At 39.5% G+C, this 16,874-nt stretch overlaps 1 protein-coding gene across 1 annotated transcript in view; it reads right to left on the bottom strand.

Annotated features, from left to right (window-relative positions):
- Positions 1 to 16,874, bottom strand: part of LOC306845907 (retinal-specific phospholipid-transporting ATPase ABCA4-like) — a gene marked incomplete at its 5' end in the record, with an annotated part of 42,454 nt that overhangs the window by 3,966 nt on the left and 21,614 nt on the right. The window contains 27 exons of the mRNA XM_079378921.1: positions 499 to 640; positions 716 to 822; positions 953 to 1,015; positions 1,208 to 1,328; positions 1,542 to 1,671; positions 7,067 to 7,190; positions 7,397 to 7,544; positions 7,624 to 7,739; positions 7,854 to 8,031; positions 8,561 to 8,730; positions 8,844 to 8,918; positions 9,045 to 9,150; positions 9,654 to 9,686; positions 9,771 to 9,865; positions 9,966 to 10,158; positions 12,090 to 12,188; positions 12,277 to 12,401; positions 12,627 to 12,781; positions 13,242 to 13,295; positions 13,427 to 13,481; positions 14,055 to 14,260; positions 14,357 to 14,456; positions 15,374 to 15,555; positions 15,702 to 15,839; positions 16,214 to 16,353; positions 16,439 to 16,570; positions 16,688 to 16,865. Coding sequence (XP_079235047.1) covers positions 499 to 640; positions 716 to 822; positions 953 to 1,015; positions 1,208 to 1,328; positions 1,542 to 1,671; positions 7,067 to 7,190; positions 7,397 to 7,544; positions 7,624 to 7,739; positions 7,854 to 8,031; positions 8,561 to 8,730; positions 8,844 to 8,918; positions 9,045 to 9,150; positions 9,654 to 9,686; positions 9,771 to 9,865; positions 9,966 to 10,158; positions 12,090 to 12,188; positions 12,277 to 12,401; positions 12,627 to 12,781; positions 13,242 to 13,295; positions 13,427 to 13,481; positions 14,055 to 14,260; positions 14,357 to 14,456; positions 15,374 to 15,555; positions 15,702 to 15,839; positions 16,214 to 16,353; positions 16,439 to 16,570; positions 16,688 to 16,865 — 3,365 coding nt within the window. The remainder of the gene's footprint in view (positions 1 to 498; positions 641 to 715; positions 823 to 952; positions 1,016 to 1,207; positions 1,329 to 1,541; positions 1,672 to 7,066; positions 7,191 to 7,396; positions 7,545 to 7,623; positions 7,740 to 7,853; positions 8,032 to 8,560; positions 8,731 to 8,843; positions 8,919 to 9,044; positions 9,151 to 9,653; positions 9,687 to 9,770; positions 9,866 to 9,965; positions 10,159 to 12,089; positions 12,189 to 12,276; positions 12,402 to 12,626; positions 12,782 to 13,241; positions 13,296 to 13,426; positions 13,482 to 14,054; positions 14,261 to 14,356; positions 14,457 to 15,373; positions 15,556 to 15,701; positions 15,840 to 16,213; positions 16,354 to 16,438; positions 16,571 to 16,687; positions 16,866 to 16,874) is intronic.

Genomic DNA, 16,874 nt, shown 5'->3' with positions numbered 1-16,874 from the left:
TCAATAAATGTCTTATGAAGTGACAGGGAAGTGATAGTGAAGCTGTGGGTTTGTAAACAAGATTTTGATGTGAGTGGACAACATGGGATGGACTTTATCAATGGAGGAAACATTATTATAGACTCATATTTTGGCTGGAAGCAATGGTTTAAAGTTAAAATGATGGATGTTTCTTAAAAACACACACACTCAGCTTTTCAGTTCACAACACGTTATTTGATGGACTGGAGTCGTGTGGATTACTTGTGGATTACTGTGATTGTTTATAAGATGTTTGGACTCTCATTTTGATGGCACCCATTCACTGCGGAGGATGAGCAAATGATGCAGAATTTCTCCAAATCTGTTCTGATGAAGAAACAAACTCATCTAAATCTTGGATGGCCTGAGGGTGAGTGCATTTTCAGCAAAATTTAATTTTAGAGTGAACTATTCCTTTAAATCAGATTGAAAATTTCTTTGACCAAGGTGAATGAGGGGTTCGGCTGTGAGATTTACTCTGCTAATCTCAGATTCAGGGATCCCGCGGAGGCGAGCGTACAGGTACAGATGCTCCCTTCCTGTCAGCAGCTCGTCTATGGCATCAAACTGAGGGCAGTAGCCCATATTCTGGTGCACATCCAGGATACTGGTGAGAATACTGAAGAAAAGCACAGTTCGTGTTTAGCATTTGCATCCAATGCAGATACACAACTCTTTATAGTTTGTATATTACCTGTATCCAGCTACTGACGCCTCCCCTGATGTCACATCTGTGTCTCCGGTCAGCATTTTAAAGGTTGTGGTTTTACCTGCACCATTTACACCAAGAAGCCCAAAGCACTGCAGAAAACATTGAAGTTGATTCCCACATTACTGTTCAGTCATTCATTTCAACTGGAGCAACATAAAATGGAATTTTGAAATGAAATGAAATAGAAATGATACACATAAAAGGTCTTTTCAGTGATACCTCTCCTGCTGGAACTCCTACACAGATTTTGTCCACTGCTGGTTGTTTTCTGCTTCTGTATGTCTAAGATGAGACCGAACTCTTTAGCATGGCAATAACGGTAATTTAAAACTCTACATATTAAACTCTGACATAGCTTACAAAATATAAAATGGATGCTTTTTATCTTAGTCATTTGAGGTGCTTCGTCATGTTTTTCTAGGAACTATGAAAAGGTTCTTCCGGTGCGAAAGTGCCTTTGGTCTGGTCACTTACTTTTGACAAGTCTCGGATTAGAAGGATGTCACTCTTGTTTCCTCCTTTATAAATGCGCTCTCTCTCCTGAGCTACATCATCATCTTCATCTTTAACAGGACTCCTCCCATAGTCTGACGCCCTACACAAATAATAGACAAAAATAACAGCTACCATCAAATGCTGTTTAAAGATACAGTATAGTAAACACAAAGTAAAACAATTAAATATTAAACAGATTAAAGGTAATTTTTTAATATAATTTTTTTTTGCAGGTCTAGAGTAAAAATCTGGACATAAATGACATGAAACTGAGCAGAATCTCAGAGAATATCAAATGTATTTTTGTCCTCACCAGTGATCAAGAAAAAAATTGTACTGGATGAGCAGATTAAAGATGAAATAGACAAAACCCTCCACAGCCATACAGAAGAGATTCTTCCCCACAAAGTTCCATCTGAATGGATCCATGGAAAACTCCTCCCCTGTGCCAAAAGAGAATTTATTGTAAGGAAAGCATCATGCAATTATACTTTTTTGGAGTCACCAGTGGCAGTTCTGCCTCACTTGCCATACCATAGTTCTCATTATTAGCAGTGTTATTTAGCAATTTTTTGTGTAATATTAATAACACTACTGGGTCAGTAATGTTTAGGTATAAAGCCTTTATATATAATGCATTATAAAAGTAATTTTAATGCATTCGTTTGGTGTTGTAATGCACCTTATAATGCATTGTATGATGTAATGATTGATTTGTATTCATTGTTACACCTTTAGAAAGGATAATGCATTAAAACACATGGCGAACACAACTTCAAATATTATATGATCAATATATGATGCATTTTAACTTGGTTACAATTATTTATGAAAATATATTATACATATACAATAATAAAGATATTATACATACATTATATATATATATATTAGGGATGCACAATATGAAACATTTTAACCGATACCGATAACCAATAATTAAGTCCTTCTCATGGCCGATGCCGATACTGATACCGATAAATTCATATTTTGATATTATAATTTTCATATAATCTGCAGTTTGTGCACCCAGGAGAATACAAAATCTAAGATTCACTGATTAAACTGATATTTTAGTAGCTCTGGCCTAACTATAGAAAACATCAGTCCTGGAGGATTCATTTTCACAGCTTTTATGATTTGTCTGTCATCAACTACTGTTGTTTTCTCAGCCGATCAGGTCGTTGTTGGTTGCTGGCTGGTCGTTTCCAAACTCTTGATTTCTCCATGCCCTTTGTTTTTGCAATAGCTCTAATTGACTTCCTCTTTTCTTTTAGCATCCAAATTGCTTGCTTTTCTCTCAAAGTCAGCTCCCTCATCTTTGTCCTGGTTGAATTAATGCAACAGGACACAGCTGATCACTTAGAAAGACCTGTGAGGTAACTGTTCCAATACTTATGCTCACATCAGATAGGGGGATGAAACTCTAAAAGTGCTGAACTTCTTAGCTGGTAAAACATCTGTGTTGAATCACCCAATAATAAAATGTGACATTCTGTAGTTTTGTCTCATATTCATCTTTTAATCATATTTGTATATGTCTTAACTCCACAGCCAACAGAGCAATTTTGTCTTTACTGTTCCAATACTTTCGGAGGGCACTGTATATATATATATACAGGTACATCTCCAAAAATTTGAATATCATGAAAAAGGTAAATATTTTTTGTCACTCATTTCAGAAAGTGAAACCCATATATTATATAGATTCATTACACATATCGAACTATGGGTGAAATATTTCACCCTTATTTCTTGAAATTTTGATGATTATGGCTTACAGATAATGAAAAACCAAAATTCAGTGTCTCAGAAAATTAGAATATTACATAAGATCAATAAAAAAGGATATTTTAAACAGAAATGTCAGGCTTCTGAAAAGTATGTTCATTTCTATGCACTCAATACTTGGTTGGGCCTCCTTTTGCATGAATTACTGCAACAATGCGGCGTGGCATGGAGGCAATCAGCCTGTGGCACTGCTCAGGTGTAATGGAAGCCCAGGTTGCTTTGATAGCGGCCTTCAGGTCATCTGCATTGTTGGGTCTGGTGTCTCTCATCTTCCTCTTGACAATACCCCATAGATTCTCTATGGGGTTCAGCTCAGGCGAGTTTGCTGGCCAATCAAGCACAGTGACACCATGGTCATTGAACCAGCTTTTGGTACCTTTGACAGTGTGGGCAGGTGCCAAGTCCTGCTGGAAAATTAAATCAGCATCAACATCAGCAAAGCTTGTCAGCAGAAGGAAGCATGAAGTGCTCTAAAATTTCCTGGTAGATGGCTGTGCTGACTGTGGACTTCAGAAAACACAGTGGACCAACACCAGCAGATGGCATGGCTGCCCAAATCATCACTGACTGTGGAAACTTCACACTGGACTTCAAGCAACATGGATTCTGTGCCTCTCCACTCTTCCTCCAGACTCTTTCATTCTCCAAATGAAATGCAAAATTTACTTACATTTAGTCATTTGGCAGACGCTTTTATCCAAAGCGACTTACAATTGGGGAATACACAAAGCGATTAATCTTGAAGAGGCAATCAGACAGAGGAAGTGCTCGTAACACCAAGTCTCAGTCATTGTTCAAATAAGTACAAGCTAGTAAGCGGAGAGAAAGATAGAGGGAAAGAGTTTTTTTTTTTTTTTTTTGAGTTGAATGAAGTCAAGTACTGCCGAAAGAGATGAGTTTTCAGTTGTTGCTTGAAGATTGCCAGGGATCCGGCGTTCCGGATAGGGGTGGGAAGATTATTCCACCAGCCAGGAATTACTTTCATCTGAAAAGAGGACTTTGAGCAACACTGAGCAACAGTCCAGTTTTTTTTTCTCCACAGCCCAGGTAAGATGCTTCTAACGTTGTCTCTGGTTCAGAAGTGGCTTGGTAGCCCTTTTCCTGAAGACGACTGAGCTTGGTGACTCTTGATGCACTGACTCCAGCTTCAATCCACTCCTTGTTAAGCTTTCCCAAGTGCTTGAATCAGCTTTGCTTGACAGTATTCTCAACCTTGCAGTCATCCCTGTTGCTTGTGCACCTTTTCCTACCCAAATTCTTCCTTCCAGTCAACTTTGCATTTAACATGCTTTGATACAGCACTCTGTAAACAGCCACACCTTTCAGTAATGACCCTCTGTGACTAACCCTCTTTGTGGAGGGTGTCAATGTCGTCTTCTGGATCATTGCTAAGTCAGCAGTCTTCCCCATTATTGTGGTTTCAAAGAACAAGAGATACCCGCAATTTATACTGTAGAGATGGTCATTTACTGAAACTCAAATGTAAATATTCTAATCCAGATACGGATTTTTGACTTTCATGAGCTGTAAGCTCTAATTATCAAAATTAAAACCAAAAAACTTTTGAAATGTTTTACTTTACATGCAATGAATTTAAAATATATGAAAGTTTCACTTTTGGAAATAAGTTACAAAAAAATAACTTTTTTACGATATTCAAATTTTTTGAGATGTACCTGTATATATATAAAAATTTAAAAATGTAATTGCGTTAATCACAGTCCTGGACAATCCTTATTATTCTTTTGTTTTAATTCAGCCATTATCAGCCTTTATACTGACAATAAAATGTTTACCAAGCCACATCGCTTCAATCCCACAACACATTTACCCAACTATTATCAAAAGTATTTCTAAATAAATACAACAAAACATTTTCTTGCGCCCTTGCATGAAGTATTATGACAAAATGCCTTATGAAGAAGAATTGGACCTGTTCTGCAGGTGCATTAGAGCTAACATTAGCATCATGCTACATAAGACAATTTATGAGATTAATAGTACACTTTTACTCAGAACTCATTTTAAACCACCATCGAGTGTTTGTAATAACTTCCTTTTACGATCACATGTGTATATATACACTTGGGGCGGCATATTATAAAAGTAGCCCAAAAAGCCACAACCCACGGCTCTGTAATTTTTCCTGCGACTGTATTTTCAAAATAGCCCAATTGTGCAGGAAAACTGCAACCCTAGCAACACTGGTTCACTGTACCCTTATCAAATATGAGTATACATATCTCTCTCTCTCGGACACACAATTAAATTCAATTCAATATTGCTTTATTGGCATGACTGTAAAAAATACAATATTGCCAAAGCTTGAAATATATATAGAGAAATATAATAACAATGAAAATATCAAAATAATATAATAAAAACATTATAACAATTTAAACTTAAATAAACAGTGTAACAAATAAGAACTTGTGTGAACATTTCATACCACAGTGTTTATCATATAAACACACACAGGCTGAGGGTAACTGTGGTAGACAGTAGGGAAACACACTGAGGTCAGACATAATACACATATTACACACATTGTGTACATTCACCTGCTGTCTCTCAGGCTGTGGCACGTCCACACGTATCTCACAGCCAGTGCTGCTGTCTGTCCCTCTCCTAGTATTATCTTTATTTGTTCCTCTTCAGTCATGGCTGTAAAGTTCTTTATGATGTTTGTGAATTTGTTGACGTGTATGTCTCTGATTGATAAATTGGTAACAGTGAAGTAGGAAGTGTGTCTCTGTCTCGAGCTCTCCTGTCTCACAGTGAGTACAAACTCTTTGCTCTCTGGGTAACCAGCTCTCGGTCTCGATGGCTAGTCTGTGCTCACTGAGCCTGTACTTGGTCAGGATCTGTCTCTGCTTTGTGTCTTTGACACTCTGGAGATATTCTTCTAATTCATATTTTAATTTTATAGTTCGATAGAGTTGTAATTTACTTTGTGTTTTGGTTTCTTGATCCCAATGTTCCAGATATATATTTTTAGATTGTTTGATAATTTCAAATTTGGGATCATATATCCACACTATCTGCCCTAAATAGTATTGAAAATTACTAATATCACATAGAATTTAGGATGGATAGCGTGCACATTGGGACGCAGGCAATGATTTCCTTCCGCGCTGCGATGACGGGAAAAAATATTAACGCGTAAAAAATTTTTGATTAATCACATAATGTTGACAGCATATATATATATATATATACACTGCCCTCCAAAAGTTTGGAAACACCCCTGGCAAAGTGTGGTTTTGGACGATATCAGCATAAATCCTTATCAATGACCCCAAGCACACTTCCAAGCTGTGCAAATCCTATTTGGAGAGGAAACAGTCAGCTGGCATCATGTCTGGCATGGAATGGCCTCCCCAATCACCCGACCTCAACCCAATTGAGCTACTATGGGAGGAACTGGAACGTGATGTCCGTAAGAAGTGTCCAATCAGTGTGAATCATCTTTGGGCAATCCTTCAGGAGGCTTGGAGTAATATATCAAGTCAATGTTTGAATAAACTGACAGCTCGGATTCCCAGATTATGCAGAGCTGTAATAGCTGCTAATGGTGGATATTCTGATGAATCTAAAATGTAAGTTTTTTCTATGTATAAACTGTTTATGTAATAAAATATGTTTTCGTAGTTTCTGTTGTGCCTTATCAGTGCAAAATTATCACAAATTAAAAAGGATTCATGCCAATATTGTCCAAAACCCTGCTTTCCCAGGGAGTTTCCAAACTTTTGGAGGGCAGTGTAATATAATATAATATAAACAACAGGATAAGGCAAGAATTTTGAGGCAATAAGATGCAATTCAATTGGATTTAGACAAGTGAATATATGTTTTCTGCCGCAGAATTTTAGACATGCATTTTTTTATGTACTGTACATGTTTAATTTTTTTAGAGATGGACTGGAGTATTTTTAGAAATTGCACTCTAATCCATTTTCAAAAATCTGAGGAGATACACTGTCAGTTTGAGCAGGCATGACAACAACTGTTGTTTCATTATTACTTATTGTTACCAGATAAACTTACCAAATCGGGCATAGACATCAGTCACAGCCTGGTTCATGGCCATATCAATGAGGCCTCGGCCGAGACAGAAGTGAGGGAAGACCAGTAACACCTTCTTCAACACCTCATTAAACATTAGCAGAGACTGAAGCATATGTAAAGAAAAAACACAAGCAATTACTACAAAATAAGAAACCCGAAAATTGTTACTTTATCTGTAAACATGGACTTTTACGCAAAAAAAAAATATTTCTGTGTAACTTTAAAGCATTATTGAGACTAAAAGGTACTAAATTATAATTTATGATTTAAATTTGAACAAGAACAGACAAAAAAATATTTAAAAAATACCCTGTTGTTCTCAAAGAGCTCTAAGATGAAGGTGATGGCGCTACTGTTGATACCAATGAAAAGGTTGATGCAGGAGAGTGACACATATGCCGTGCTGGGAACATTAAACATGTAGGACATAGGGTACATCATGGGCGTCACTGACCACCTGCATATGGAAGAGTGAAAGAAAAATCACTGTTGTGCTTAGCTGATTTTCTTCAATTGAGTTTAAGCCACTGACTGACCCATAGAGACAAAGCAAAGCGACCAGCGCTGGCAGATTGGTTGGTGATGTGTAGCATTTCTTATCAAAACCCACGAAAATGCCCACAACCATTGCTGTGCTGATAGAGTAGTTTATCTGGCACAAACAAACGAAAGGGATGTGAGCAATCAAGCAGTAATCCAAACACATTTTGCTATGACTAATTTCTCAGAACTGTCCTTGTTAACACACAACGCTGATTAATCTCACCATGTCCCAGAAAAAGTTAGCCACCCAGTAGACCAGAGGGCTGACTCCACTAACAAACTGCAGATGCTTGGCCTTGGTGACACGTTCCTGAATGAGGTAGAGGATGAAGCTGGCTGGGATGAAGGACATGGCAAAGATGACGCAAATGGCCACTACTGCATCCACTGACGTGGTGAGACTGTCCAAAAGGAAAAGCAACATTTTACTCACTACAAGAAGACTTTATATGATTTTCTTAAAAACATTATCCATACACTTATGTATGATAAACAATTGAAACAATGTGTATAAGATTTCAGGGTTTCTGATTTCCTCACTACATACTTTACTGTTCAAAAGTTCGGAGTCAGTAAGATTGATTTTTTTATATATAAATTAATACTCTTATTCAGCAAGGATGCATTAAATTGCTAAAAAAAAATACAATAAAGATATGTATAATGTTGCAAAAAAAAAATGTATACATAAATTATATAAAAATATAAATTGTAATAATAATTCACTAAATTAATTAAAATTGATTAAATAAATGCAGCTTTGGCAATCATAAGAGACTCCTTTCAAAAACATAAAAAAAATGTACCAACCCCAATGTGAATGTACTTTTTGATTGATTGACAAGTGATTAGAATTACAAAACATGTTGGCCATTCAAGGAAGATGATGTAAACTGGGCCTATTCATCAAAATCATCAACTGACACTCACACAGTGACCTCTGAGAGCTGCTCTTTGGTGAGGTTGAGCGGGTGGTTGATGGCAGTAATGCCGTACTCTGATGGATTGGCGTGAGGCGGCAGGTAAGCACGGAGAATGGCATTGTTTGCTACGTTCATGAAGGAGACCATGGCATGCCAGCCTTTGTTGTTATACCACACCTGTGACAAGGGAGCAAATGTTAAGTATTTAATAGTTTGTTATATAATGCAATTACATTTAGAGATTTTTAAGACTTGCTTAAGTGTCCAAAATACAGTTTGGTTTAACATACCTTAACATTGTACTCACTCTCCATGTAATGCAAGAATGTTCCTAATTCATTCATTGCTGACTTTGAATAGGGGCCCTAAGGATAAGATAAGCAATCATTCACCAGTGTATATGTTATGCAAGCAGAATATAAAATAACATATTTAAATGCCTCTCATCAAAATCTCATTAACGTTTCTGTGTAGTATACACAATATCATACCCCTGTAATATTCATCATCCGTCCAAGCTGGGAAAAAACATCCCGAATCTCCTCTGGATCAACGTCAAGAATCGGAAGTTGTCCACCAACAGAGAGACCACCATACCTGTGGAAAAAAAAATTACTTAATGAAGCAACATTTAACACTAGTGTATTTGTGTTGTAAATGCAGATGTATAACACATCTAGCATTGCATTAACATTTTAGGATACAACTGAAACTTTTTTTAGGGGAAATAGACTCATGCAGGTTTTGTGACTGGTTAGCCATCTCTTTTAATCTGTTTGTACTGTGCCTCTACTAATTCATTCTAAACGGTCATGCAATACCACAATTAAAAGTACAAATTTCAATTTTCAAACAATGCATAATTGCACAATAAATGCATAATTACAGAAAAATAGCTAAAAAAATCAGCATGTCACAAAAAAGACAATTTCCTTTTTTGACTTAAATTAATTTAAATCTTGAGACATTATGCAGAAAGAAATTATTTGACTAAAATATGTGAGTTTTCAACAGCTGTGTTAAAATTGACAACTGCTCAAATGTTTCATGTCAGCAATCACATCAAACATACAACTAAATATAAAAGACAGAAACCTTACCTTTGTTCATTCACCCAATATTTGCTCTTCAAGCTACATATGAGGAAAAACAGCAGTCGTTATATAAAATGAAACGGTAGTGATACTTCTAACACATTGTAGATTTTATAAGCTCACCTGGTCTTGATGAGTTTGGGGTAAGTCTTCACTAAGTAGTCAGAGATGTTTTTGTTTGTCATGTCGAGCAAAATGTCCCCTGTTGGCTCTTTCCTCTACATCAGAGCGAAAAAAAAAAAATGGAAAAAAAAAATCACTAAACCAACTACCTCCATGAGCACTATTAAGCATTTCAGTTCCATCTTAGATGCTGACCTGGCGTGGCGGCAGTCCTCCAGCTCCAGCCTGACAGAAGGGCAGCATGGTGAGCTTTGTATCAGTGCTGCACTCACAGGAAGGGGAGGGGTTTCTTGTATCCCACTCGGGACTCAATAAGATGTTTTCGACCTCAGGAGAAACTGGAGGAACTTCCCAATCAGAACTTGTGTTTAGGCAGGTAAAGAGGCTCCTGTGCACACATATACAAAAGTCCAACAGTGTATGCTTACTATTTTAAATCTGCCAATAAAGAGTTCTTAGCTAAGAACTAAACCAGCCTGCTCCAACACAATATCACATTACAAACACTGAGTTGACGCCAAGTGTTACGTGTGTGCTCCCAGGAATGCAAACAAGACAGGCAGGCAGGCAGGTATATCAACAATAAGTCGGTGTAACACATTCAATAGCGGACACGGGAACAAGGGAGAACTCAGGTTATAAAGGCTGAACATAATCACGGGAGAACAGAAACCGGTGCGGGACTAATTAACTAATAATCATTGGGACAAACTAGGCAGGTTGACAGAGACATAACTAAACAAAAACAGATCAGACTCGTGACAGTTCACCCCCTCCCGGAACGGTGCCGAAAAACATAGTCCAACAGAGGAGGGAGGGTGGGGGTTCAGGAGGCGGGCATGGAGTAGGAGGGAGACGTGACACAGACCAGGGGCATGAACAAAAACAGTCCAAGGGATGGAGCCAAGGGGGAGTGGAGGGTGGGAGGAGCCAGGGAGGAGCCCGGAGCAGGAGAAGCCAGATGGTAGTCCAGAAGTCAGCCAAGAAGGCGGCCCATGGCAGAGTCGACGGCGGGAGGAGCCATGGTGGGGATGGAACCACCAACACCAGGGGGCCGACTGACGGAGATGACGCTGGTGGAGTAGGAGCCCAGGATGGAGCTGAGCAGCCGCAGAGCCCGGGTGACACCGATGGACCGGAGGGCCACGGCGGAGCCGGCGGCTCAGGTAAGTGAGGCGGGGATCCCGAATGACGCGGTGGAGCCGAAGTGACCGAGGACAAAGGTGGAGCCGAGGGGGGGAGGAACCTGACGAAGCCAGAGGAACGGAGGGATGAAGCGAAGCTGGAGGAGTGGAGTTCCGTCGAGTAGTCAGGGGGACGACTGACCAAGGCGGAGCCGGAGGGACGAGGGAGCCCGGCGGAGCTGGCGGAATGAGGGGCCTCGGTGGAGACGAGGGAGCCAAGGTGGAGCCGATGGATCGGAGGGCTGAGGTGGAGTCCGGGTCTCGCAGGCTGGAGGCGAGGACTGGGGATCCTAAAAACCCCGAGGTAGCTGATCGCAGGGAGACCCGAAGCTCAACCGATCCACCGGACATGGCGTGCTGAGGGTGAGCTGAGGGGCCTTCCTGAGGCAGCAGAGCACTAATGGACTGGCTGGCTGGTACAGAGGAGGAGGGAGAGGGAGGCTGGGAGGGACCTTCAAGACATTCTTCGAGGAGCTGGCTGAGGAAGGGGTACAGGACGGAACCAGTGGAGCCAGCGTAGATTCAGGGCTGGACGGGACCAGCGGAGACACGGGAGATTCAGGACTGGGTAATACCTCCTCAAACCAGTCAATCAGATCCCGTTCGAAGATGTCCAACAGTTCCTCAAAATAGTTTCCAGAAACCAGTAGCTGCTCACCCTCAGTGGTGGAAGTGTGGGCTGGGGATTTATCCATTCCCTCGATCTCCACTAAGACTCCCACGTCGCACGATGTTGCCGGCTCACACACCTGGTCAGTCGCGTCGAGTACAGTTTCCGGGGCGATGAGTGGCTCAATAAACAAAAGAAAAATGCCGCTAAATATACTGTTTCGGTCCGCTATTCTGTTACGTGTGTGCTCCCAGGAATGCAAACAAGACAGGCAGGCAGGCAGGTATATCAAAACAATAAGCTTTACTTGAAGAAAACGTCAGGTGTAACACATTCAATAGCGGACACGGGAACAAGGGAGAACTCAGGTTATAAAGGCTGAACATAATCACGGGAGAACAGAAACAGGTGCGGGACTAATTAACTAATAATCATTGGGACAAACTAGGCAGGTTGACAGAGACATAACTAAACAAAAACAGATCAGACTCGTGACACCAAGAAGTACAGGGGGAAAAAACTTACTCCAAAGGCTGATTTGCCATGCAGCGTGTTCCCATGCCAGGCTCCTTCATCAATGTCTGTATGAAGTGCCTCATCTTAGGATGTGATGGCTGCTCATTACTGAGACACAGAAGGACAGTAAGGATTTCAATCACATTTCCCATGAAAACATACAGACTATGGGTCAGATTCTGAGAACAACTCTCACCTGATGAAGGTAAACTGTGGTCCATACATCCACGGAGTGAGGGTCAGACTGGGATACTCTCCAAATGGTGGGACAATCATAGTGAAGACCAAAGCAATAAGGACAAAACTGGCTGGCAAAACAATCTACAAAAAAGCAAAATGTAAAGAAAACATCTACTTACTGGCTACTTAATAAGTGGTAAAAACACTTTTTTTTTAAATTGTGCTTTTAAGTTCTACAGAAGAGACAAAGTCATACAGGTTTGGAACGACATGAGGGTGGGTAAATGATGGCAGAATGAGAATTTTTGATTGATGTATCCCTTGAACATGAATTAACACTGTGTTTAAATGGAAATGTCACCTTACCTGTGCAAGAAAATCTTTGTGGCTGCGTGTGGCATGGTGATATCTCTTGACCAGAAGAGCGTGGAACTGCTTGAGCACAAGACTAAAGCCTTTAACCTGCCCGGAGGCTCTACCAGCACTGTTGTCAGACTCCAGTGGGTTTACACCATTAGCATCTGTAAACCAGACCAGATATGGATGTAACATTATTAGACCTTTGGCAAAAAATGCATAACTGGTCCAAAGCATTAAGCCTATATTTAGGCTGCTGCTTTGTCCCCACCTGGCTAATTAACCATTGACAACTGACCAGCACAAACTTTTAAACCAGAAAGCTTGCATTCGTTTCTTTAACAAGCAAGACCCTATCGCTTTACTAGCTTAACCAGGAACCATTTTCAGCCAATCAACCAGCACCATTGACTGGCGCATGAGCACTAATCAGTACAAACCAGTCTGGACCAACATGGAAATTCACACTGGTCTAGGCTGGACTGGGATCTGCCAGGAGCTACCGTATCTCAAGAAGCTTTAGCTCTACAAAAAGCATAGCATGTCAGTCCAATCCTTTATAGCGCCCTGTTAGCTTCTTAGCATAAGCGCTAAGCAAATCTGAGATCTGGGATCTCAATTCACCTTCAACATTACTCGCAGCCTCTCTGTCTTTCCTTTGTTGTAGCATCCATTGCTCTGAGGGAGTAGGCGACCACACAGTCAAACAGTGTTATAAACTACTGGTTTATTAAAAATACAAGACAAAAATGTCTGTATTACTTATCTGTAATTATGATTGTAACTATAAGTAATATGAGGATATTCACCTGGTGTGACAGAGCTGTTGGCTGCCTCTCCGTCCGCTGTAACTTTCAGAAAGATCTAGATATACACAACACAGTTTCTTAAAGCATCAGTGAGCACAAACTTATCTATAAAACTCTGCACAGTAACAACCAGTGTTATTTTAGTATTATTTATATACAGTTATTGTATTTATTAATATTTTGAATAAGCTTCTATTTTTTATTTTCAGTTTTCATTTTAATTTGACTTTAAATGTTAGTTATTTTGTTGTGTCTTTTTGTCATTTTATTGAATCTTTTTGTAAATATTTCAATGTAGCTTTCTTTTATTTTTATTTAAGTTTTAGTCATTTTAGTGCTTCAACTTACTCAACAATTTTATTTCAGCTATAGTTTTTACATTGTTTTTAAAGTTTAAGTCTCATCTTAATGTTAATCTAATATTTATAATATTAATACAGTTTTATTTTAATTAACAAAAAAAATAATAGTGTAAGTCAAAAACACTGGACACAACTGACTGCAACTGATTTAAACTTACATTGAAAATGCAGCTATAAACATTACAGCTATATAAATATATCAAGTCTATAGAGAGTTGTCACTGATAGTAATGGTTGCTAGCATAATAAATTAAATGTTGTCTAACCTCCTCTAGTGAGGTGTCAGATATGCCAAAGCTACTGAGGCCCATGTCACCCAACGTTTCCTCCAGTTCACGGAAAAGGCTGGCGTACGCACGATATTTAAAACCTTTATTTGGCAGCAGATAGGTCATCTCCTGACCAATCATTTCAATCAGCTTCGCCTCAGGTACATGGTGATGAATCAGAGTAGTGATGGTCTCAACGTTCCCTGTGTAATGGGATAGCAAAAAAGATTTGTTCTTAAAAAAATTAGACTAAAGAGGCTGTTATATCACCGTATATGTTGAGGTGTTAGTACACTGACCGTCCAGTATTCTCTCAGGCTGTAATGCATGACTCTCCTCTTTATATCTAGTGCAGGTGGAGCAGGTGCAGGAGCACTCAGATGCACAGTCACACTCATTCTGCAGAGTACAGTCAAAGAACTCTTATAGGACACATTCAAATCACACTTAAGAAACACAGTCCAAGCTTTTTAATGATATCTTTGGGGTTTTGCCTCTTCTTGTATTAGATAGACCTATTGTAGTTTAACATTTTGGGAAGAAAAAGTGATTAGTGTTTGCCAATACAAAATTATGCAGTTGTTAAGCTGTTTTTTGGTAGCTTTATAGACACAATAAAATCAAAATGTACAAACAACTCTAACCCTTATTTTTATGGAATGTTGCAGTATTTATTATACATTTATCATAGATTTATTATAGATCTATCTGTGCATGTTTCACTTGAATATACATGGCAACTGGACAATAGAGAAGAAAGGATGATTGCTGTCCATTTGTGCTTTTGATGAAAATAGTAAATATGTGGTGTAAAATGTCACCTGATAATCAAGTTTTGAGATACGATTCATGTCTGCAGCAACTGTGCAACCAGCTATGTGGCAAACTTTATTAAAATTCGGTGTTTCAAGCAGGACTAAAACCTGTGTTGTCCATATAAAATGTAGTGTGTCTGTGTACTATAGTAACAATGGTATCAAGATCATTACAGTCAAAGCACTCCCAACAAGCACATTCAAAGCTGTGGATTGTAAATACCATAAATGAAAATCCTACAAACAACACCAAACACAGTTACAGTTTTATTTCTATCTATATTTTGATGGATTTCTGTGCTGGAAATGTATGCAAATGAGTGCATATTTAATTATATAATGCCTTATTTGAATATTTAAACCTAACATTTCAGAAAACTTGTAATACAAAACAGCTTATGTGCTTAATCATCAAGGGAAGTATGGTGATTTCCATTATGGTGACAGTATGGTGGTGTCTTGCCTTAATCACCAACATTGTGACCTTTTGCAGTCTCTCACCTCTTTTTTGCGCTGGTCTTTCATGCGACGCACCAGCGTGAGGTAGAAACCCACTCCAAAGCAGTTCTTCAGAAAGAGAGGAGAGCCACTGCAGTGTAGTTTCCCTTTAGAGATGATGGCCACTCTGTCACTCAACAGGTCCGCCTCGTCCATGTGATGAGTGGACAGTATTACTGTGCGTCCTGGATGAAGTGCATGTGTAAGAGACATGGGAGAGAGAAAGTGAATGATATAGATATTTAACAACATGAAGATCAGTTTTGTATCTTATTATTGCATGAGCAGCTGCACAGTGTAAATTGTTTTCTTGGCCAGAAGGTGGCAGTACCTGTGCGGTACTTGAGTAGCAGGTCCCAAATGGAGCGTCTGGAGTATGGATCCACTCCTGATGTCGGCTCATCCAGTATCACCACCTTAGAACCACCCACAAAAGCCATCGCCACAGACAGCTTCCTCTGCATACCCCCTATGGAGAGAGTCGAAACGCAATTACAACACTGACTTGATAGACATTAGTGCCGGATGTTTACTCTCTCACAAACAAACAATTACATACAGCAGGATAAAGCAGCAGGATAATTACACCACTGTTAAATTGTGCTATTGTTATCTCAGAAATTAAAATGGGCAAATAAACACATTTTTCACGTTTACTATTGGAAAGCTTCATTGCTTTATTTGCAACCCACATCAGCCCTAAAAAAGAAGTTTAACTTTAATGTGCCCTCTCTCTCCTGCTTTTAAGTATCTGTCTAAAACACAGATCATCAGCAGGCAAACTTTAAGACCCTATAACAACAGATTACCAGATTATTGTGTCAGGTTCGCATTCAGACCCACCAGAGAGGTTCTGTGCTTCCTCATCTCTTTTATGAGGCAGTCCCAGGTCCTCCAGCATGTTCTCAACCTCCTGCATGGCCTCCTTGCGATCACGTCCCTTCAGCAGAGAGTAGAAGAGAATATGCTCTTCTACTGTCAGGCTGAGTGAAATAAAACAAAATATGCATTTTTTGAGGCAACCAGACTAGAGTATTTACAATATTACTTCCAAGCAAGATCACTCACTGATTGAAGAGGATGTTGTACTGTGGACACATGCCCAACGATTGTCGTATGGCATCCATTTCTGTACGAATGTCTTTACCATATATGTAAGCCGTTCCAGAGGTGGGCGGAAACAACCCAGTTAATATGGACCTATGACAGTGCAAGTACACATGTGAGAAATGTGTCCAAATGACACAAAACAGATTTATGTTTCCATGTCAATGACATTAAATGTCATTAAAGGATAAAGTGACGGTAGGAACGCACAAGGTGGTGGTCTTTCCTGCCCCGTTGTGACCCAGGAAAGAAGTGATCTGGCCCTCATAGAAGTTCATGTTGAGACAGTCCACTGCAGGTCTTGAGTACTTCGAATATATCTTCACCAAGTCCTGCACTGACACTCCTATTAACAGACCTTCCGACTCTGGCTCAAAGAACGGATTCCCTGCAGGTA

The sequence above is a fragment of the Barbus barbus genome, assembly GCF_936440315.1.
Source record: "Barbus barbus genome assembly, chromosome: 26".
In the NCBI taxonomy this organism is placed as follows: Eukaryota; Metazoa; Chordata; class Actinopteri; order Cypriniformes; family Cyprinidae; genus Barbus; species Barbus barbus.
The sequence above is the reverse complement of the archived record's forward strand: the minus strand, read 5'-3'. Positions and strand labels throughout refer to the sequence as shown.